Below are 23,409 nucleotides of genomic sequence, written 5' to 3' on the forward strand. Positions count from 1 at the left end.
AGGGGATCTCCCATCCACCGCCTCCAACCTCACAGTCCCACAACCCCGCACCGCCCGTTTCTACCTCCTGCCCAAAATCCACAAACCTGCCTGCCCCGGCCGACCCATTGTCTCAGCCTGCTCCTGCCCCACCGAACTCATCTCCCAATACCTCGACACGGTCCTGTCCCCTTTAGTCCAAGAACTCCCCACCTACGCTCGGGACACCACCCACGCCCTCCACCTCCTCCAGGATTTTCGCTTCCCCGGTCCCCAACGCCTTATTTTCACTATGGACATCCAGTCCCTGTACACCTCCATCACGAAGGACTCAAAGCCCTCCGCTTCTTCCTTTCCTGCCGCACCAACCAGTACCCTTCCACTGACACCCTCCTTCGACTGACTGAACTGGTCCTCACCCTGAATAACTTCTCTTTTCAATCCTCCCACTTCCTCCAAACTAAAGGAGTTGCCATGGGCACCCGCATGGGCCCCAGCTATGCCTGCCTCTTCGTAGGATATGTGGAACAGTCCATCTTCCGCAACTACACTGGCACCACCCCCCACCTTTTCCTCCGCTACATCGATGACTGTATCGGCGCTGCCTCGTGCTCCCACGAGGAGGTTGAACAGTTCATCAACTTTACTAACACCTTCCATCCCGACCTGAAATTTACCTGGACCATCTCAGACTCCTCCCTCCCCTTCCTAGACCTTTCCATCTCTATCTCGGGCGACCGACTCAACACAGACATCTATTATAAACCGACTGACTCCCACAGCTACCTGGACTACACCTCCTCCCACCCTGCCCCCTGCAAAAACGCCATCCCATATTCCCAATTTCTTCGTCTCCGCCGCATCTGCTCCCAGGAGGACCAGTTCCAACACCGCACAGCCCAGATGGCCTCCTTCTTCAAGGACCGCAGATTCCCCCCAGACGTGATCGACGATGCCCTCCACCGCATCTCCTCCACTTCCCGCTCCTCCGCCCTTGAGCCCCGCTCCTCCAACCGCCACCAAGACAGAACCCCACTGGTTCTCACCTACCACCCCACCAACCTCCGCATACAACGTATCATCCGCCGTCATTTCCGCCACCTCCAAACGGACCCCACCACCAAGGATATATTTCCCTCCCCTCCCCTATCAGCGTTCCGCAAGGACCACTCCCTTCGTGACTCCCTCGTCAGATCCACACCCCCCACCAACCCAACCTCCACCCCCGGCACCTTCCCCTGCAACCGCAGGAAATGTAAAACTTGCGCCCACACCTCCACACTCACTTCCCTCCAAGGCCCCAAGCGATCCTTCCATATCTGCCACAAGTTCACCTGTACCTCCACACACATCATCTATTGCATCCGCTGCACCCGATGTGGCCTCCTCTATATTGGTGAGACAGGCCGCTTACTTGCGGAACGCTTCAGAGAACACCTCTGGGCCGCCCGGACCAACCAACCCAACCACCCCGTGGCTCAACACTTTAACTCTCCCTCCCACTCCACCGAGGACATGCAGGTCCTTGGACTCCTCCACCGGCAGAACATAACAACACGACGGCTGGAGGAGGAGCGCCTCATCTTCTGCCTGGGAACCCTCCAACCACAAGGTATGAATTCAGATTTCTCCAGTTTCCTCATTTCCCCTCCCCCCACCTTGTCTCAGTCGGTTCCCTCAACTCAGCACCGCCCTCCTAACCTGCAATCTTCTTCCTGACCTCTCCGCCCCCACCCCACTCCGGCCTATCACCCTCACCTTGACCTCCTTCCACCTATCCCACCTCCATCGCCCCTCCCCCAAGTCCCTCCTCCCTACCTTTTATCTTAGCCTGCTTGGCTACTCTCTCTCATTCCTGATGAAGGGCTTATGCTCGAAACGTCGAATTCTCTATTCCTGAGATGCTGCCTGGCCTGCTGTGCTTTAACCAGCAACACATTTTCTGCAGTGTGTTGAGGCCCTTTTGAATAGTGTCCTGATGCAACTTCGTTTGTGTGTGTTGGGGTGGATGCTATCATAGTTCAGGACTTGGCCTGTGTGTGTGGCTTTCCTGTATACCTTTGTGCTGAATTCTCCGTTCGGTGTTCTCTGTACCATCACGTCTAGGAATGGGAGCTGCCACACACACAGACCAAGTCCTGAACTATGAAAGCAACCACCCCAACACACACAAACGAAGTTGCATCAGGACACTATTCAAAAGGGCCACAACACACTGCAGCACACCAGAACTGCAAAAAGAGGAAGAAGAACACCTATACAAGGTATTCACCAAAAACGGATACCCGCGCAATTTCATCAACAGATGCCTAAGGGAAAGACAACGGAACGAGGACATGCCGCAACCCAAAGGAGTAGCCACACTACCATACATCAGGAATATTTCCGAACTCACAGCCAGACTGTTGCGACCACTAGGACTCATAACAGCACACAAACCAACAGCCACTCTCAGACAACTCACCAGAACGAAGGACCCGATACCCAGCATGAGCAAAACCAATGTAGTGTACAAAATCCCATGCAAGGACTGCACAAAACACTACATAGGACAAACAGGAAGACAGCTAACAACCCGCATCCATGAACACCAACTAGCCACGAAACGACACGACCAGCAATCCTTAGTAGCCACACACGCAGATGACAAGCAACATGAATTCGACTGGGACAACACCACTATTATAGGGCAAGCCAAACAGAGAACAGCCAGGGAATTCCTAGAGGCATGGCACTCATTCACAGATTCTATCAACAAACACATCGACCTGGACCCAATATACCGGCCACTGCAGCGGACAGCAAGAACTGACAACCGGAAGCGGCAGAGACAAGCCACTATAAATGCCGGAGGAAACATCACAGAAGTGCTTCACAGGAGGCTCCCAAGCACTGAGGATGTCACCTAGAAAGGGGACGAAACGTTTGCAACACAAACTCCCAGCTCGGCGAACAGAACCACAACAACGAGCACCCGAACTACAAATCTTCTCCCAAACATTGAACTTGATTGAGTTTTTTGAAGAAGTAACAAAGTGGATCGATGAGGGCAGAGCGATAGATGTGATCTATATGGGCTTCAGTAAGGCATTCGACAAGGTGTCCCATGGGAGACTGATTAGCAAGGTTAGATCTCATGGAATGCATGGAGAACTTGCCATTTGGATACAGAACTGGGTCAAAGGTAGGAAACAGAGGGTGGTGGTGGAGGGTTGTTTTTCAGACTGGAGGCCTTTGACCAGTGGAGTGTCACATGGATCGGTGCTGGGTCCTTAATTTTTTTGTAATTTACATAAATGATTTGGATGTGATGATAAGAGGTACAGTTAGTAAGTTTGCAGATAACACCAAAATTGTAGATGTAGTGGACAGTGAAGTGGGTTATCTCAGATTACAACAGAATCTTGACCAGTTGGGCCAATGGGCTGAGAAGTGGCAGATGGAGTTTAATTCAGATAAATGCGAGGTGCTGCATTTTGGGAAAGTAAATCATAGCAGAACTTATACACTTAATGGTAAGGTCCTAGGGAGTGTTGCTGAACAAAAAGAGACCTTGGAGTGCAGGATCATAGCTCCTTGAAAGTGGAGTAGCAGGTAGATAGGATAGTGAAGAAGGCGTTTGGTATGCTTTCCTTTATTGGTCAGAGTATTGAGTACAGGAGTTAGGAGGTCATGTTGCGGCTGTACAGGACATTGGTTAGGCCACTGTTGGAATATTGCGTGCAATTCTGGTCTCCTTCCTATCAGAAAGATGTTGTGAAACTTGAAAGGGTTCAGAAAAGATTTACAAGGATGTTTCCAGGGTTGGAGAATCTGAGCTACAGGGAGAGGCTGAACATGCTGGGACTGTTTTCCCTGGAGCGTCGGAGGCTGAGGGGTGACCTTATAGAGGTTTACAAAATTATGAGGGGCATGGATAGGATAAATAGGCAAAGTCTTTTCCCTGGGGTCGGGGAGTCCAGAACTAGAGGGCATAGGTTTAGGGTGAGAGGGGAAAGATATAAAAGAGACCTAACGGGCAACTATTTCACGCCGAGAGTGGTACGTGTATGGAATGAGCTGCCAGAGGATGTGGTGGAGGCTGGTACAATTACAACATTTAAGAGGCATTTGGATGGGTACATGAAAAGGAAGGGTTTGGAGGGATATGGGCCGGGTGCTGGCAGGTGGGACTAGATTGGGTTGGGATATCTGGACGGGTTGGACGGAAGGGTCTGTTTCCATGCTGTACATCTCTATGACTCTATAACAGCAGTTTTAAAAGGGAGAAGAACAGACAAAGGAAGCACATGGTGAGGTCAGTGCAGAAGAGAGAGAGAAAGAAACTGACACAGCAGTGAACCTGCACAGTTACTGTATTTCATGTATCGCTGGACATCAGAGTGCGTCTGGGAAAATTAACAAACAGTGAAATTCACAACTGATCTTGGAGGAACTGTTCAGACGAAGTTCACAGCACAGAAGCAGATAAATGTATTGTTTTTAATTGGGACCTACAGAAAGTATTGAGTGGAGTGGGTTCTTTCTTGATTACTTGTTTTTTTGAGATATGTCTCTTGATTAAACTTAAAACATAAGCCGTAACTATTAATTTAACCTGGGGCAGTGTTTTGTAGAGGAATAAAGAATTATTTTCTGGGTCTGTAGATTCTGAAGGAGCAAAAATGGCCTTTGGTACAGTGATACGTACTTTTTGTCAGAAGAGTTTCAGGGTTACTGCGGATTATATCTGCCATAAATGCTGTTGGTTGCGAAACTTTTCAGATCGAATGGATCACTTGTAGAGACAGTTAGAGCAATGAGGAATTTGCAACAGCAACAGTATGTGATGGATGGCAGTTATAGGAAGGGGAAAAAGTCTCAGATACAGTCACATAGATGGGGCAACTCCAGAAAAGCTAAAAGAGATAGGCAGCTAGTGCATGAGCCTTCTGTGGCTATATCCATTTCAAACAAGTATGCTGTTTTGGAAAATGTAGGGGGTGATGGATTCTCAGGGGAACGTAGCAAGAACAGCCAAGTTTCTGGTATTGAGACTGGCTCTAATGCAATGAGGGGTACGTCAGTTCCAAGAGATCAATTGTGTTAGGGGACTCTCTAGTCCGAGGTACAGACAGACGTTTGTGACCAGCAGCGAAAAATCAGAATGGTGTGTTGCTTCCCTGGTGCCAGGATCAAGGATGTCTCAGAGAGGATGCAGAATGTTCTCACGGGGAAAAGGGGCCAGCAAGAGGTCATTGTCCATACTGGAACCAACAACAAAGGAAGGGAAAGGGTTGAGATTCTGAAGGGAGATTACAGAGAGTTAGGCAGGAATTTAAAAAGGAGGTCCTTGAGAGTAGTAATATCTGGATTACTTCTGGTGCTACAAGCTAGTGAGGGCAGGAATAGGAGGATAGAGCAAATGAATGCAGGGCTGAGGAGCTAGTGTACTGGGGATGGATTCACATTTTAGACCATTGGAATCTCTTTTGGGGTAGAAATGACCTGTACAAGAAGGACAGATTGCACCTAAATTGGAAGGGGACCAATATACTGGCAGGGAGATTTGCGAGAGCTGCTCGAGAGGTTTTAAACTAGTAAGATGGGGGTTTGGGGTGGGTGTGGGGGGTGGAGTGTGGGACCCAGGGAGATAGTGAGGAATGAGATCAATCTGAGACTTGTACAGTTGAGAACAAAAGTGAGTCAAATTGTCAGGGTAGGACTAATAAATTAAACTGCATTTATTTCAATGCAAGGGGCCTAACAGGGAAGGCAGATGAACTCATGGCATGGTTAGGAACATGGGACTGGGATATCATAGCAATTACTGAAACAGGGCTCAAGGATGGGCAGGACTGGTGGCTTAATGTTCCAGGTACCAGGATACAAATGCTATAGGAAGGATAGAAAGAGAGGCAAGAGAGGAAGAGGAGTGGCATTTTTGATAAGGGATCGCATTATAGCTGTGCTGAGGGAGGATATTCCTGGAAGTGCATCCAGGGAAGTTATATAGGTGGAGCTGAGAAATAAGAAAGGGATGATCACCTTACTGGGATTGTATTATAGACCCCCTAATAGTCAGAGGGAAATTGAGAAACAAAGTTGTAAGGCGATCTCCATTATCTGTACGAATAATAGGGTGGTTATAGAACATAGAACATAGAAAAATACAGCGCAGTACAGGCCCTTCGGCCCTTGATGTTGCGCCGACCGAAACTTACCTAACCTACACTAGCTCAATAACCTCCATATGCTTATCCAATGCCCGCTTAAATGACCATAAAGAGGGAGAGTCCACCACTGCTACTGGCAGGGCATTCCATGAACTCACAACCCGCTGAGTAAAGAATCTACCCCTAACATCTGTCCTATACCAACCTCCCCTTAATTTAAAGCTGTGTCCTCTAGTAACACCTGATTAGCGGAAAAAGGTTCTCACTGTCAACCCTATCTAAACCCCTAATCATCTTGTACACCTCTATCAAATCTCCCCTAAACCTTCTTTTCTCCAATGAGAACAGCCCCAAGTGTCTCAGCCTTTCCTCATACGATCTTCCTACCATGCCAGGCAACATCCTGGTAAACCTCCTCTGCACCCGTTCCAATGCCTCCACATCCTTCCTATAGTAAATAAGTTTAAGGACAAAAGGATAACTAGGGAGAGAATATGGCCCCTCAAAGATCAGAAAGTTGGCCTTTGAGTGGCTGCAGAAAATGGGGGATATACTAAACGAGTATTTTGCATTAGTATTTGCTGTGGAAAAGGATATGGAAGATATAGACTGTAGGGAAATAGATGGGGACATCTTGCAAAATGTCCAGATTACAGAGTAGGAATGGCTGGATGTCTTGAAATGCATAAAAGGTGGATAAGTCCCCAGGACCTGATCAGATGTATCCGAGAACTCTGTGGGAAGCTAGAGAAGTGATTGCTGGGCCTCTTGCTGAGATATTTGTATCATCGATAGTCACAGGTGAGATGCCGGAAGACTGGAGGTTGGCAAACGTGGTGCCACTGTTTAAGAAGGGTGGTAAGGACAAGCCAGGGAACTTTGGACCAGTGAGCCTGATGTCGGTGGTGGGTAAGTTGTTGGAGGGAATCCTGAGGGACAGGATGTAAATGTATTTGGAAAGGCGAGGACTGATTAGGGATAGTCAACACGGCTTTGTGTATGGGAAATCATGTCACACAAACTTGATTGAGTTTTTTGAAGAAGGTGAGGAGTAGAAGGATACAGATGCTTAGGAATTGACCGACAGGTTTAGACAGTACAGGTTTGGATCAGTTCAGGCTTGGAGGGCCGAAGGGTCTGTTCCTGGGCTGTAAATTTTTTTTGTTCTTTGTTCTTTTAAGTAACAAAGAGGGTTGATGAGGGCAGAGCAGTCGATGTGATCTATATGGACTTCAGTAAGGCATTCGACAAGGTGCCCCATGGGAGACTGGTTAGCAAGGTTAGAGCTCATGGAATACATGGAGAACTCGCCATTTGGATATAGAACTGGCTCAAAGGTAGAAGACAGAGGGTGGTGGTGGAGGGTTGTTTTTCAGACTGGAGGCCTGTGACCAGTGGAGTGCCACAAGGATCGGCACTGGGTCCTCTACTTTTCATCATTTACATAAATGATTTGTATGCAAGCATAAGAGGTACAGTTAGTAAGTGTGCAGATGACACCAAAATTGGAGGTGTAGCGTACAGCGAAGAAGGTTACCTCAGATTACAACAGGATCTTGACCAGATGGGCCAATTGGCCGAGAAGTGGCAGATGGAGTTTAATTCAGATAAATGCGAAGTGCTGCATTTTGGGAAAGCAAATCATAGCAGGACTTATACTCTTAATGGTAAGGTCCTAGGGAGTGTTGCTGAACAAAGAGACCTTGGAGTGCATAGCTCCTTGAAAGTGGAGTCGCAGGTAGATAGGATAGTGAAGAAGGCATTTATAGAGTTACAGCATGGAAACAGACCCTTCGGTCCAACCCGGAGCAGATATCCCAACCCAATCTAGTCCCAACTGCCAGCACCCGGCCCATATTTCTCCAAACCCTTCCTATTCATATACCCATCCAAATGCCTGTTCAATGTTGCAATTGTACCAGCTCCACCACATCCTCTGGCAGCTTATTCCATACACTTACCACCCTCTGCGTGAAACAGTTGCCCATTAGGTCTCTTTTATATCTTTTCCCTCTCACCCTAAATCTATGCCCTCTAGTTCTGGACTCCCCAACCCCAGGGAAAAGACTTTGCCTATTTATTCTATCCATGCCCCTCATAATTTTGTAAACCTCTATAAGGTCACCCCTCAGCCTCCGACGCTCCAGGGAAAACAGCCCCAGCATGTTCAGCCTTTCCCTGTAGCTCAGATTCTCCAACCCTGGCAACATCCTTGTAAATCTTTTCTGAACCCTTTCAAGTTTCACAACATCTTTCTGATAGGAAGGAGACCAGAATTGCACGCAATATTCCAACAGTGGCCTAACCAATGTCCTGTACAGCCGCAACATGACCTCCCAACTCCTGTACTCTATACTCTGATCAATAAAGGAAAGCATACCAAACGCCTTCTTCACTATCCTATCTACCTGCTACTCCACTTTTAAGGAGCTATGAACCTGCACTCCAAGGTCTCTTTGTTCAGCAACACTCCCGAGGACCTTACCATTAAGTGTATAAGTCCTGAAAATGTGTTGCTGGTTAAAGCGCAGCAGGTCAGGCAGCATCCAAAAGAACAGGAAATTCGATGTTTCGGGCAAAAGCCCTTCTTTTGCCCGAAACGTCGAATTTCCTGTTCCTTGGATGCTGCCTGACCTGCTGCGCTTTAACCAGCAACACATTTTCAGCTCTGATCTCCAGCATCTGCAAACCTCACTTTTTACTTCCTCCACTTTATGTAAGCTGCCTTCTGCCTTTTGACGAGAAATTCCTCTGTTTTCGTCATCCAAGGTTCCTTAATATTATCCCTTCTTATCTGTCTCAGAGGAACAAATTTGTGCATCACTTGCAACAACTGCTCCTTAAATAGTCTCCACATGTCTGCTGTGCCCTTTCTGTGGAACAATTGCTAAGGTAAATTGTTGTTTTGGTCAACTGCAGTAGAGGTCGCTGTCACGAAAGTGCTCTCCCACCGCGAGACCTGACAACCGTCCTGGCTCATTGCCGAGCACCAAATCCAAAATGGCCTCTCCCCTGTCGGTCTGTCTACATATTGAGTAAGGAAACCCTACTGAACACAACTGACAAACACAGCTCCATCCAAACCATCTGCACTTAGGAGGTTTCAGTTGATATTGGGATAGTTGAAATAACAACAACCCTGCTACTTCTGCATTTTTCCATAATCTGCCCGACTATGAGTTCTTCAATCTCTCTACTGCTATTAGGTGGTCTGTAGAAAACCCCCAAAGTGGTGGCTGTTTCCTTGCTGTTCCTAACTTCCACCCATACCTAAAATAAGGTTTCATTGCTTGCCCCATTAACATCACTCTGTATATATTAAGGTATGGATTTTCAGGATTATCTGAGTTCTTGTGTCAAGAATCCTGACACGATACAACACCATCCATCACTCCTATTACCCACTGATATGTCTATTTCCTTCAGGTCTTTGCTATGAGCGGATTTACTGGTCAATCATTCACAGTGCCTGGATTAGTTTTGTTAGGTAGGATTAACACTCGGGCAAATGTAAGATGGATGTAACACTAAAATGTTAGATAGAAATAGCTCTCAGGCTGATGTGGCCAGGGGGCCCCAGAGGGGGAAACAGACACGAGGTCTGAGGAAGATAACTGAACCAGTGGAAAAGTACTGAAAGAGCAGTAAAACTTGAAAAAACAGAACAAAGGGGGCCATCTGGTACATAGCAAGTTGAGCTAACTGATAGCCGAATAAGGCATGTTCGAACACTGATAAGAGACTGGGGCCAATGACAAACTATAGAACCGACCATTACCAAATAAGGGAACGTTGCAGGAATAAGTGGGGTATAAGAATAAACAACTTAGAACAAAGGGTCAGAACGCCTTCTCCAGCAAGTCTGATACCTTGCTGTAACTCGATTCTCTCTCGAATAAAGCAGTCTGTTTCTTAAAATCTGACCCGGTGTCTCATTCCTCTGAAACGAACACGGGGACGGTAGAACCGACATAACAGATGGTGACCCCTGACGTGCGGAGGGAATGGAGACACGCTTGTTGGCAGGGGTTGAGAGCCGCCGGGCGGCCGGCCATTCTGAACTGGGTACGGGGACGCCTCTTGCATAAAGGTCTCCAGTAGACATTGACCACTCTAAATTAGTAGTTGTTCCGACGTCTCGAATACCTTTGCCAACCTAAATTGCAGACGTGAGTAGACGACAGAGAATTGCTTGTTCTAAGTGCGAGTCCTTTAGGTGTGTTGGTCGTCCCGGAAAAGCCGGAGGTATTGGACACGGTGAGTTCTTTTTATTTGTTGCTTTCTATAGTGAGAAGAGTGAGTCCTCCAGGTGTGCGTTAGAACACCCCTGCAATTTCAAAAGTCCTGGAGACGGTGAGTGTTATATTTTTTGGTCTCTTATCGTTAGAGAAGTGAATTCTCCAGGTGTGCTTTGAAACACCCCTGCAATCCCAAAAGTCCTGGAGACAGTGAGTTATTTATTTTTGATCTCTTATGTTTATAAAAGTGAACCCTCTAGGTGTGCGTTAAAACAGCCCTGCAATTTGAAAGTCCTAGAGTGGATGAATTCTCCAGGTGTGCGTTAGAACACCCCTGCAATTTTAAATTCCTGGAGACGGTGAGGCATATGTTTATAGCCTCCTATCGTTAGACAAGTGAACCGTCTAGGTGTGCTTTGGAACATCACTGCAGATTGAAAGTCCTGGAATCGGTGAGTACTATTTTTTTTCATTCACTTTCTCTCCTGGTGGTGAGTCAGTGATTTCTCCAGGTGTGCGTGGAAACAGCTCTGCAATTTCAAAATCCTGGAGGTAGGAGGCGAGGTGATTGTGTCTTACGGACCGCACGGCTCCCGGAACGGGAGTTTGGTCAGGGGATAGTGTAAGACGCGGGTACTGGGGTTACGGGAGTATAAACCCACGCGCTGATGGACTTGGGGACTGGGAAGCTTCCACTGTGCTGACATAATAACGGACGCAACGGTACGAGGGGACAGAGACAGACACAGAGTTCCGGACAGAGCGACTGTGTGTGTGTGAGAGGGAGTCTGTTTATGAGAAAGATAGAGTCTCTGAGTGTGTAAAAATGTGTGTGTGTGTGTGTGTAAGTATTTCTGTGTTTGTAAAAGTCTGTGTGAGAAAAAAAGAGTTTCTATGTGTGGAAGTCTGTGAAAAAGTCTGTATTGTTGCCCAGAGAGAGAGAGAGAGAGACTTGCAAAAGGCTGCTCAACCAGCAGACAGTTTAACACTTTGTGTTCCGGCTTAAATTCATCTGCTTGTTAGTGAATGAATGTCTGAGTGCTATCACCTAGAGCTTGAGTCCCTGGACTTTTTTTTTAAATGTGATTTTTTATGAATGCTTAACATGATTTTTTTCAGGTTGGAGATTTTATTGAGATTGAGTGGAGATGGGAAAGATTAGTTGGTAACTGATATTGATATAACTGATATAATAATCTGAGTGGGTCTGTGGAATTAAGAAATTGTGTGTCATATCCCAAGGAGAGAGAGAATGCGAATGCTGCTGAGCACTAGCAGACTGTGTCTGTGAGAGAGATAGATAGAGAGAGTAGGGCAGCACGTTTGAAGTAAACATTTCGGGAGTACAGCCTGCAAAGACTTTAACCCTTCGTGAACTGATTCAGAGGCATCTGTTTGTTTGGTGATTTTCTTCTTGGTTTTGTTTCTAGAGCCTGAGTTCCAGGACTGCTGTTTAAAGTGATTTCTTTTTATGTGAACTTAACATGATTTTTTGAGGCTAATAACTTCTGTTCTTCTATGAGTCATGACTTCCTAACTACTTTTCTTACTAACCTCTTTTATTTTTACATAAAAGCAATATATGAAGGACAGTCGAAGTTTCGTTCGACAGTGGGTAGTTGTAAAAAACGAAAGTTTCCATGGTTATTATCTGTGACCTTGGATTCGACCATTGTGCATGCGTTAGAAGTTTTTAACTTGAATTGACAAATTGTTGTAAGACAGCTCTGATTATTTTTACGACCTAAAGTATTGTAATTGAGAAATGATTGGTCAGGAGTACATAAGAAAACTAATTTTGGATCTAAATTAGGGTACTAAATCTGGACGATTACAGTGGATTTCAAAATTGGGAACTATATGCATTTTACATTTTAAATATTAAACACTGAATAAATGGACGTAAATATATAAATATGTTTACAAGTTAGGAACAGGCCTTAAGGTTAGTCAAGCATGAATTGATAAATTGGTGTTTGAGCATATGGGAAGATAGGAACATTGGAAAATTTCTTAAAAGAAAGAAACAGGGAAGAACATAACGACTTGTCCCCTTCGGGAAGTGTTGATAGGGGACAAGGAGATTGGGTTTGTGTGTGACCCCCTCACCAGTGGGGAGGTCGGAACATTTGAAGGGAAATGACAGTCCTGGTTGAGAATCCGATAGGATTGTCAGAACAAATTAATTTATTTTTGAGGCCCAGTCTGTATTTGTGGGCTGAGTTAATGTCTATTTTGAATATACTATTTACTGCGGGAGAAAGGAGACTTATATGGGGATGCTGGATAGGGAAAGATACGGAAGATAGAAGGGTGGGGTGGGATAAAACCATTAAATGAATTGTTAGGAGGGGCACAGAAAGTGTTTGTAAAGAGAGAAAGGGTGAGTGACAGGAGCAGAACGCGTAAATGATGGTAGCTCCGGTTGATGAGGTTATTAGGAGAAGAATGCAGCCAAAAGTGAGCAACCGGAGCAGCGAGTGATAGCATGTAGGGCAGAGAAGAAAGGGGATAGGGAGAGACAAGGAGGAGCATTTGATAGAGAGTTTGAGCGACAGGGGCAGAGACGAAGGTCTCCACAGGCAGGATGCCATTATTGTGGAAGGATAGGGCATTTGAAAGAGCCGTTCCGCTTATGATTTTGATAACGACAGGGAGGGGAACAACAACTGGCATCATTTCTGAGCAGTCAGGGGTTAAAAAACCCAGTCATAGATTGACTGAATAGCACATTCGGTAGATGGGGAACTGTGCTGGGACAGCTGGCCCTTGGTTTATGCATCTCTGTTGCTATCTTTATTACCTGTGGTTGTTGTTGTATACCATGTATCAGGACGCTTGTGACACGAACGATCGACCATGCCCTGACGGGAAAGGATAACCCCCCACCCGCATACCAGGCAGTGGTGCTGGAGGAGCCTGTGATGGGGGCACCCCAAGGAAAGATTACGGGATCGGTATCAGAGGGAATGGAGGAGATATGCCTGAGAGAGAAGCGCGGGACAACTTATGATTTTACTTTATAACTGTATCTCTCATTTCTAATGCTTCCCATTTAGGGCCTCAGAATGTGAGGGCTGAGGTGCAGAGACCTCCTAGTTGTGTATTTTTTTTTCTTTCCCGTTCAAATTGACAACAGGTAAATTTGTGCTTTTATGCTGCAGTTAGAGATTGTGAAGTGCTATATGCCTCGAGACTCAAGAGACTATTGTTCACTCAAGAGATTCCTAGCCATCATCTGGTATTCCTAAATGGCTTCGATTGGTCCCGACGGCCACTGTTCATAATGATAAGCCAGTTACCGCTGCCCGTGTCCGTACTTGACAGCTGTAAAATGGATGTGGATTTTTATTGGTCAAGTGAAGGTGACTGGTTAGCCAATGACGGGTAAGATTCCTCGAGCGAGGGACAACCTAAGACAGGCACAGTCGTGCATTGACCTTCAGAATAATGGCCTGTGGTCATGTGGTTTTAACAGATGCCTGGCTTTTGTATCCGTGTCGGGAATCTGGTCAAGTTTCTGGCTTGCAAAGCAGCTTGATATAAGGAAAATCGTGGACCCAGCAGTTTGACATTGTATTCACTGTATTTTTGACAAAGGAAAATGCCAATTTTGTGGCATCTTCCAGAACCGACTTAACAACAAACCTTTGGGAAGGAAGGAGAGCTCATTGAATCCTATTACAAAAAAGATTTGACACTATGTCAGTAGTTTGAAATTTTATTTTAAGATGTCATGGTATAATACGACTGATTTTACTGGGAGGTTGTACAATTGGTGTTCTTTGGACAGCAGACCTTCATTCTGCAGGCGTCCTAACTCATCCACTTTGTGTTTTCCTCTGGTTCTCTTCGCTTTTGTTATCATACTCAGTAATCGTTTTGTTGGTTTTGAGATAGCTTTTTGTAGATGTTTACGACTTTTGAGTGCTTACGTCTGTTATGTATTATTTCACTGCTTCTCGTGCCTTAACGATTGTATGCGAACTGGAGAGGCGCCTAGAGTAGGGAGTTTTTGCGACGCGGATTGCTTTGTGAGGTTGTATGCTGCTTAGGGACTCCTATCCCCTATAACTATGTCTCCATAGAGTCAGACAAGCCGGGTTTAGCTAATTGGTCGGTCTTGCAAAGGAGCGACGGAGGGGCACTCACCGACCCACCAGGCCCTGACTGCTGCGCGCGTTTGCTGTATTTGTGGCCTCTCTGAGGCCAAGAGGGGGAATGTTAGGTAGGATTATCACTCGGGCAAATGTAAGATGGATGTAACACTAAAATGTTAGATAGAAATAGCTCTCAGGCTGATGTGGCCAGGGGGCCCCAGAGGGGGAAACAGACACGAGGTCTGAGGAAGATAACTGAACCAGTGGAAAAGTACTGAAAGAGCAGTAAAACTTGAAAAAACAGAACAAAGGGGCCATCTGGTACATAGCAAGTTGAGCTAACTGATAGCCGAATAAAGCATGTTCGAACACTGATAAGAGACTGGGGCCAATGACAAACTATAGAACCGACCATTACCAAATAAGGGAACGGTGCAGGAATAAGGGGGGTATAAGAATAAACAACTTAGAACAAAGGGTCAGAACGCCTTCTCCAGCAAGTCTGATTCCTTGCTGTAACTCAATTCTCTCTCGAATAAAGCAGTCTGTTTCTTAAAATCTGACCCGGTGTCTCATTCCTCCGAAACGAACACGGGGACGGTAGAACCGTCATAACAGTTTTGATCCAAGTAGTCTGGATAAGGATGGGTTGTGTCTACTGGACATTTAACTTGAAGCTGCCTCACTCTCAACATAAGAAAACTCATGAGCCTGATTCATTGACAACACAACCAGAATCTCCTCAAAAATAATAGGGTGAGCAGCATAACTCACAACAACATGGCAATCATCCTCTAACCAAAGTATGGACACGTCTACAAATGGCTCACTGAAAGGTGAAGTACAGAACTTCAGCCATTGTTGACCTAATCACAGTAAGAAAACTGTGGAGATACAAGTATGTGATCTTATGCCCAACCTCAAATTAATGCTCAGTGGTTAGCACTGCTACCTAACAGTGCCAGGGAACAGGGGTTTGATTTCAGCTTTGGGTGACTGTCTGTGTGGAGTTTGCATGCTCTCCCCATGTGCGTGTGGGTTTCCTCTAGGTGCTGATTTGATCTCCAGTCCAAAGATGTACAGGTTAAGTGGATTGGCTATGCTAAATTTCTCCACAGAGGCAGGCTAAGTGAAGTAAATGTGGGGTTATGACAATAGGATGGGTGCTGTTTGGAGTGTCGATGCAGACTCAATTATCCAAATGGCCTATATCTGCACTGCAGGGATTCTACAATTATTCTGTGATTCAAACATTTTCCACCGGCTAAAATTCCAAATCTCAACTTTTATTGTAATTATGAAAGGCCTAGATCCTTTTAGAAAACTGGGAGGACTTACACCGGTAAATTCCTTGACAGTTTGGATACTTCATACACTTAAATGATAGATAACTCTGCCTCTGGATTATCCCTTCATTAAGTGCTGGAAAAGCACAGCAGCTCATGCAGTATCTGAGGAGCGGGAGAAACTACGTTTTGGGCATAAGTCCTTCATTATGCCCGAAACGTCATTTCTCTGGCTCCTCAGATGCTGCCTGACCTGCTGTGCTTTTGCAACACCACACTCGGATCTCCCGCATATGCAGTCCTCACTTTCTTCTATTCTTTCATTAAGTATACCCATTTGCTGTACAAATAAGATGTTAGCAGTCTTCCTACCCTTATGTGATTATGCTTCACATAAATCATACATTTCTTAAAACACGTGAAAGCACATCTGAAGTTACCTGATAATTGTGTGCAGTCCTCTAACCTGTGGTGTACTTTCAAGGACACTTAGCTTATCTGGCAGAGGTTGGCCTTGGTGGGCAGAGGCAAGGGCTGCTCTATGGAAATAAACAAAAAGTTAGCATCAGATGAAAAACTTGACCAACAACAATATTCTTTAGTAATTGCAAAATTAAACCTTCCTACAGTAAACAATGCTGGTAGAGAACAATACAAAACATTTGTTATAAATTATTTAATTCTAAAATTTGACAACTAGCAAAACTGGTTCTGTACTTTTAAAAAGAAACTATCCCTTCTGTTGGCACACTTGACTTTAGTAAAGCCTTTGATAAAGTCCCACATGGCAGGCTGGTCGTGAAGGTTAGGTTACATGGGATCCAGGGAGAGCTAGCTAATTGGCTAGAAGGTAGGAAGCAGAGAGTGATGGTAGAAGGTTGTTTCTCTGACTGGAGGTCTGTGACTTGTGGTGTGACACAGGGGTCGGTTATTTATTATTTACACAAATGCTCTGGAGGTGAATGTACAAGGCACGATTATAAGTTTGTGGATGATACAAAATTAGGAGTTATCATTGATAGCGAGGAAGGTTATCAAAAATTACAGAGCGATCTTGATCAGATGGGGAAGTGGGCTGACGATGGACAAATGCAATTCAATACAGATAAGTGTGAGGGGTTGCACTTTGGAAAGTCAAACCAAGGTAGGATATATACAGTAAATGATAAGGAGCTGAGGAGTGTTGTGAAACAGAGGGATTTTGGGAGTACAAGTACATAATTTGTTGAAAGCGGCGTCTCAAGTAGACAGGGTGGTGAAGAAGGCACTTAGCATGCTGGGCTTCATCAATTAATGCATTGAACACAGGAGTTGGGACGTTAAGTTACAGTTGTAAACATCGTTGGTGAGGATGCACTTCGAGTACTGAGTACAGTTCGGTCTGTTATAGGAGAGACAGAGTTAAACCTCAAAGAGTGCAAACAAGATTTATGAGGATATTTCCAGGAATAGTAGGCCTGAGTTATAGGGAGAGGTTGGCCAGGATAGGATTTCATTCCATGGGAAATAGGAGAATGAGGGGTGACCTTATTGAGGTGCATAAAATCACGAGGAACAGAGATAGGATGAATGCATTTAGTCAGGGACAGGGCATTGAAAATTAGAGGGCACAGGGTTAAGGTGAGAGGGGAAAGATTTAAAAAGGACCTGAGGGGCATTTTTTTCATACAGAGAATGGTGCATTTATGGAATGAACCGCCAGAGAAAATAGTTGAGGCAGGTAAGATAGCAACATTTAAAAGACATTTGGAGAGCTACATGGAAGGGAAACGTTTACAGAGACATGGACCAAATGCAGGCAATTGGAACTAGCTGAGTGGGTGCCACGGTAAGCATGGACCAATATGCGCCGAAAAGCTGGTTTCCATGCTGTGTTACTCTATGCCGAGAATTTCTATCTTCGATAAGATCATTAAATTTGGCTTATTTCCATAATGTTCAGGAAAGGTTTTATGTCAAGCTTTTAAATTTCAATAATATCTTACATCAATTAAACTTTCAAGTGGAAAGTTATATTCTATTAACTTGACTAACAAAATAGTCAACAGGAGTCCCAATTGTAAAAGCTGGTGTTACAAACTGATCCTAAACTCAATTCCAAATTAGTACTGAATTAACTGGCCTCAAACAGGTCAGTGACACTAGAATTAGATACATCTAAGGTGCTGCATTTTGGAAAGGCAAATCAGGGTAGGACTAATACACTTATTGGTAAGGTCCTGGGCAGTGTTGCTGATCAAAGAGATTTTGGAGTGCTGGTACATAGTTCCTTGAAAGTGGAGTTGAGATTGATAGGATAGTGAAAAAGACGTTTGGTATGCTTTCCTTTTTTGATCAGTGCATTGAGGAGATGGGATGTCGTGTTGCAACTGTACAGGACATTGGTTAGGCCACTTTTGAAATACTGTGCTCAATTCTAGTCTCCTTCCTATTGGAAGGACGTTGTGAAACTCGAAAGGGTTCAGAAAAGATTTACAAGAATGTTGCCAGGGTTGGAGAATTTGAGCTATAGGGAGAGGATGAATAGGCTGGGGCTGTTTTCCCTGGAGCATCAGAGATTGAGGGGTGACCTTATAGAGGTTTATGAAATCACATGGGGCAAGGATAGGGTAAATAGACAGTCTTTTCCCTGGGGTGTGGCAGTCCAAAATTAGAGGCATAGGTTTAAGCTGAGTGGGGAAAGACTTAAAAGGGGCCTCGGGGCAACGTTTTCATGCAGAGGGTGGTATGTGTGCAGACTGGCCTGACAGAGGAAGTCGGGTGGGCGCTGGTATGATTACAATATTTAAAAGGCATCTGGATGGGTATATGAATAGGAAGAATTTAGAGAGATATAGGCCAAATAGGATCCAATTTATTGAGGATATCTGACTGGCATGGACGAGTTGGCAGAGCTGGGCTGAGGAGCGGCAGATGGAATTCAACCCTGTCAAGTGTGAGGTTGTCCATTTTGGAAGGACAAATAAGAATGTGGAATACAGGGTTAACGGTAGGGTTCTTAGTAAGGTGGAGGAGCAGAGGGATCTTGGGGTCTATGTTCATAGCTCTGTGAAAGTTGCCACTCAGGTGGATAGAGCTTGTAAGAAGGCCTATGGTGTATTTGCGTTCATTAGCAGAGGGATTGAATTCAAGAGTCGTGAGGTGATGTTGCAGCTGTACAGGACTTTGGTAAGGCCACATTTGGAGTACTGTGTGCAATTCCGGTCGGCTCATTTTAGGAAAGATGTGGAAGCTTTGGAGAGGGTGCAGAGGAGATTTACCAGGATGTTGCCTGGAATGGAAAATAGGTCGTACGAGGATAGGTTGAGAGTGCTAGGCCTTTTCTCATTGGAACGGCGAAGGATGATGGGTGACTTGATAGAGGTTTATAAGATAATCAGGGGAATAGATAGAGTAGACAGTCAGAGACTTTTTCCCTGGGTACAGCAGAGTGTTACAAGGGGACATAATTTAAGGTGAAGGGTGGAAGGTGTAGGGGGATGTCAGGGGTAGGTTCTTTACCCAGAGAGTGGTGGGGGCATGGAATGCGCTGCCTGTGGGAGTGGCAGAGTCAGAATCATTGATGGCCTTTAAGCAGCAATTGGATAGGTACATGGATAGGTGCTTAAGCTAGGACAAATGTTCGGCACAACATCGTGGGCTGTATTGTTCTATGTTCTATGAATGGTCTGTTTCTATGCTGTATACCTCTATGGCTCTAATTGGTCTCAATGCGATTTGGAAAACAAAGATTTGAGGACCACTGATCAGGGTTACCTCCCTTGATCTGTTTTCTACTAACAGCTTCTGGAAACATTTATCTACAGATACTAAGTAAAGAGGGAGTATTAGCTCATGCATGACACTCTCTTTGTTCACTTCTGAAGCCTCACCGTCAAAGCTGATAACAAATCATCTCAGATGGTGCTTTGTGCAAATGGAATTGTATTCCATCAATACTTATGGGAAAGCACATGATAAGAGAAAATAGAAACTAATACTGAAATTGATTCACTACCTAGATTTGCAAATTTATTATACTCAAATTTGAGGTTTTCTCATGTCAGAAACCTGACTTATGTTTAGCTGTCAGTAGAGGGCACTATACATCTAAAACCTGTAGGGAACCTTATGCTTTTAACGTTATATCTACTTTACACGTGTAAAGTAATCCTTTTAACAGTGAAAATGATTTCATCTCTAATGCTATATATTGCTAATATATTTACAGATGTTTTAAAATGGGATATCTGGGCTTTGCTTTTAAAATGAAGGAAGGTATACATATCTGACAAAGCATCCCCATCCAAAACATAAATCAGTTTTTCTCTTTTCAGATTTGGATCATATCCTTCCTGTAAAACTGGTATACCATCACCAAGTCACTCTTTGTTACACACTGATCCAGTTCCTTTTGAGAGCTGGCTCTGCATGAACAGAGCCTCTGCCACTCCTGTTTAGATCTGTCAGCCAGGACTCCCTGATTGGGACTATTAATCTGTTTCAATCAGGGACATACTCTATGAGGTCCACCTTGCTGGCCAACATTCCTCCCAGAGTCCGAGGTTGGAATCACAGAAATGGAACAAGCATGTGAACCATATGAAAGCTGAAAACTCAAGTGTGTGAGCAAAACATGCATGGCTACTTTAGAGTATTTCTGATCATTCTGCCAATCATAGCTTTTTTTTTCTGCAGCTCCTGGTGTGACATTTCAGCACTGGGTCAGGTTACTGCACATTTGCCTCTGATATGGACAGGGTGTAATGCAGAGTATCTCACTTCTTGCTCCCAGAGCATCTTGGATGAAATGTATTCTCAAGTTCAGGTGGTAAAGGCAATGAGGTGGCGACATCAGCCAATTTCATCTCAGATCCAAAGATATCTTCAACACTTGATGGACAGGGAGAAGTCAGGGGCACCAGAACAGTCAGAAATGCTGTCGAGAATCCAGCCACATTTTGTTCTCGCAGTATTTGCAAGTTTCATATGGGCCATGTGCTTGTTCAGAAACGTTACACCTACCCAAACTTTATACATCACTGGACCGATCCTCATGTTGACCATGCCTTTTACCCGTGCAGGTTCATTTCTGTGGAGCAAACTTAAGTAAACTGTCTCTCTTGCTTACCAGAGTCTTGTGGCTGGCATTGGCGTGCCTAATGCTGTTTCCCCTCTGCTCCAGGTCCTGGAAGATCAAATTTAACCTGGCCTGGAGTATTGTCTCTGTTCGCAACTATGCTGGAGCTATCCCTGTAGTTGCATGATGGGTGATCCCATAATCAAATAGGAACCAGGGAAGTTTGCTGTCTAGTGAAGTTATAGGCTATCCTTTAAGCCTGCCTTCAAAGTTTGGACTGCTCTTTCCGTCAGAACATTGGATGACGGATGGTATGGAGCTGTTCTTATGTGCTCAAATATCATTCAATTTCTGCAAATACTCAAGTTTCCTGCTGATAAACAATGCTGGAGATCAGAGCTGAAAATGTGTTGCTGGAAAAGCGCAACAGGTCAGGCAGCATCCAAGGTACAGGAGATTCGACGTTTCGGGCAGAAGCCCTTCCTCAGGAATGAGGAAAGTGTGTCCAGCAGGCTAAGATAAAAGGTAGGGAGGAGGGACTTGGGGGAGTGGCGGTGGAGATGCGATAGGTGGAAGGAGGTCAAGGTGAGGGTGATGGGCCGGAGTGGGGTGGGGTGGGGGCGAAGAGGTCAGGAAGAAGATTGCAGGTTAGGAAGATGGTGCTGAGTTCGAGGGATTTGACTGAGACAAGGTGGGGGGAGGGGAAATGAGGAAACTGGAGAAATCTGAGTTCATCACTTGTGGTTGGAGGGTTCCTAGGCGGAAGATGAGGCGCTCTTCCTCCAACCGTCGTGTTGTTATGGTCTGGCGATGGAGGAGTCCAAGTACCTGCATGTCCTTGGTGGAATGGGAGGGGAAGTTAAAGTGGCCTGTCTCCCTTGGAGAGAAGTAAGGGAGGAGATGTGGGTGCAAGTTTTGCGTTTCTTGCGGTTGCAGGGGAAGGTGCCGGGAGTGGAGGTTGGGTTGGTGGGGGGTGTGGACCTGACGAGGGAGTCACAGAGGGAGTGGTCTTTTCGAAAACTTGTGCCCACATCTCCTCCAAGGCCCCAAAGGATCCTTCCATATCCGCCACAAATTCACATGCACCTCCACATACATCATTTATTGCATCCGCTGCACCCGATGTGGCCTCCTCTATATTGGGGAGACAGGCTGCCTACTTGCAGAACATTTCAGAGAACACCTCTGGGACACCCGGACCAACCAACCCAACCACCCCGTGGCTCAATACTTTAACTCCCCCTCCCACTCCACCAAGGACATGCAGGTACTTGGACTCCTCCATCACCAGAACATAACAACACGACAGTTGGAGGAAGAGCTCCTCATCGTTCACCTAGGAACCCTCCAACCACAAGGGGTGAACTCAGATTTCTCCAGTTTCATTTCCCCTCCCCCCACCTTGTCTCAGTCAAATCCCTTGAACTCAGCACCGCCTTCCTAACCTGCAATCTTCTTCCTGACCTCTCCGCCCTCACCCTACTCCGGCCTATCATCCTCACCTTGACCTCCTTCCACCTATCGCATCTCCATCACCCCTCCCCCAAGTTCCTCCTCCCTACCTTTTATCTTAGCCTGCTGGACACACTTTCCTCATTCCTGAAGAAGGGCTTCTGCCCGAAACGTCGAATCTCCTGTTCCTTGGATGCTGCCTGACCTGTTGCGCTTTTCCAGCAACACATTTTCAGCTCTGATCTCCAGCATCTGCAGACTCACTTTCTCCTGCTGATAAACAATGGCCTGTTATCTGTGACCAACATTTCTGTGCAGTTTTTCAATTGTGTCCCTGTGTTTGATGAATGAACTCTTTGTACATCCTTTTAATGGGCGCTCACAATGACTAAGAACATTCAGCCCAAGGAAGGATCTGCCCAGTTGATATGCAACTGAGTCCAGGGATTACCTGGCCATTTCCACAAATTAGAAGAACTGCTGACAGTAACTGTTATCCTTGTCGGCACTCTGGGCACTGCCTCACCAATACAGTTATGTTTGCATCCAATCGTGGATCCTGGCCACCAGGCATTACTTCCCACAACATCATCATTTTGGAAGCCCTGGATGACTCTGGTGGAGTTCAACCAGTATCCGATGGCTACCCCACAGCTGAACTCAGCCTGAAGCTATGGGCAGCACAGTACTGTCCTTTGTAAGTTGCCCCAGCTGGAGTGTGCGGTTCGTTACTATTACAAATTTACCATAAAAAAGGTAGTGGTGGATGTTTGTGACTCCAAATGTGACCTCCAGCCCTTCCTTCTCAACCCAGGCATATTTATGCTCTGCATTAGCCCAAGTCCTGGATGCATACACTATTGGGCGTTCCTCCCCATTGACCTATGAATTAATACCACCCAAATATCGTAGAGGGAGGATTTCACTTGGGATCAGAGGGTGTCTACACCTCAAAGGATGATAAATGTTTTTTCACTTCAAGTGCAAGCTACAGCTTGGGGTTGTGACCATTTCCAAGACAGATCCTTTTTTAAGAGTTGATGCAAAGGCGCCAGAATGGAGCCAAGGTTGTGAACCTGCTGTAATAATTCACCAACCCAAAGGAAGTCAGAGGTTCCAGTACAGACATGGGAGCCAGGC

At 45.6% G+C, this 23,409-nt stretch overlaps 1 protein-coding gene and 1 long non-coding RNA gene across 3 annotated transcripts in view; one reads left to right on the forward strand and one right to left on the reverse strand.

Annotated features, from left to right (window-relative positions):
- Nucleotides 1-23,409, reverse strand: part of si:ch211-243j20.2 (uridine-cytidine kinase-like 1) — a 197,853-nt gene that overhangs the window by 44,659 nt on the left and 129,785 nt on the right. For both annotated transcript variants that reach the window (XM_060851760.1, XM_060851769.1), the window contains one exon: nucleotides 16,199-16,297. In XM_060851760.1, coding sequence (XP_060707743.1) covers nucleotides 16,199-16,297 — 99 coding nt within the window. The remainder of the gene's footprint in view (nucleotides 1-16,198; nucleotides 16,298-23,409) is intronic.
- LOC132833449 (uncharacterized) lies at nucleotides 9,640-15,030 on the forward strand. Its single transcript, XR_009647082.1, has 2 exons — nucleotides 9,640-10,824; nucleotides 13,206-15,030. It is a non-coding gene; the product is annotated as an uncharacterized LOC132833449 (long non-coding RNA).

Source organism: Hemiscyllium ocellatum, chromosome 3 (genome assembly GCF_020745735.1).
Source record: "Hemiscyllium ocellatum isolate sHemOce1 chromosome 3, sHemOce1.pat.X.cur, whole genome shotgun sequence".
Classification (NCBI taxonomy): domain Eukaryota; kingdom Metazoa; phylum Chordata; class Chondrichthyes; order Orectolobiformes; family Hemiscylliidae; genus Hemiscyllium; species Hemiscyllium ocellatum.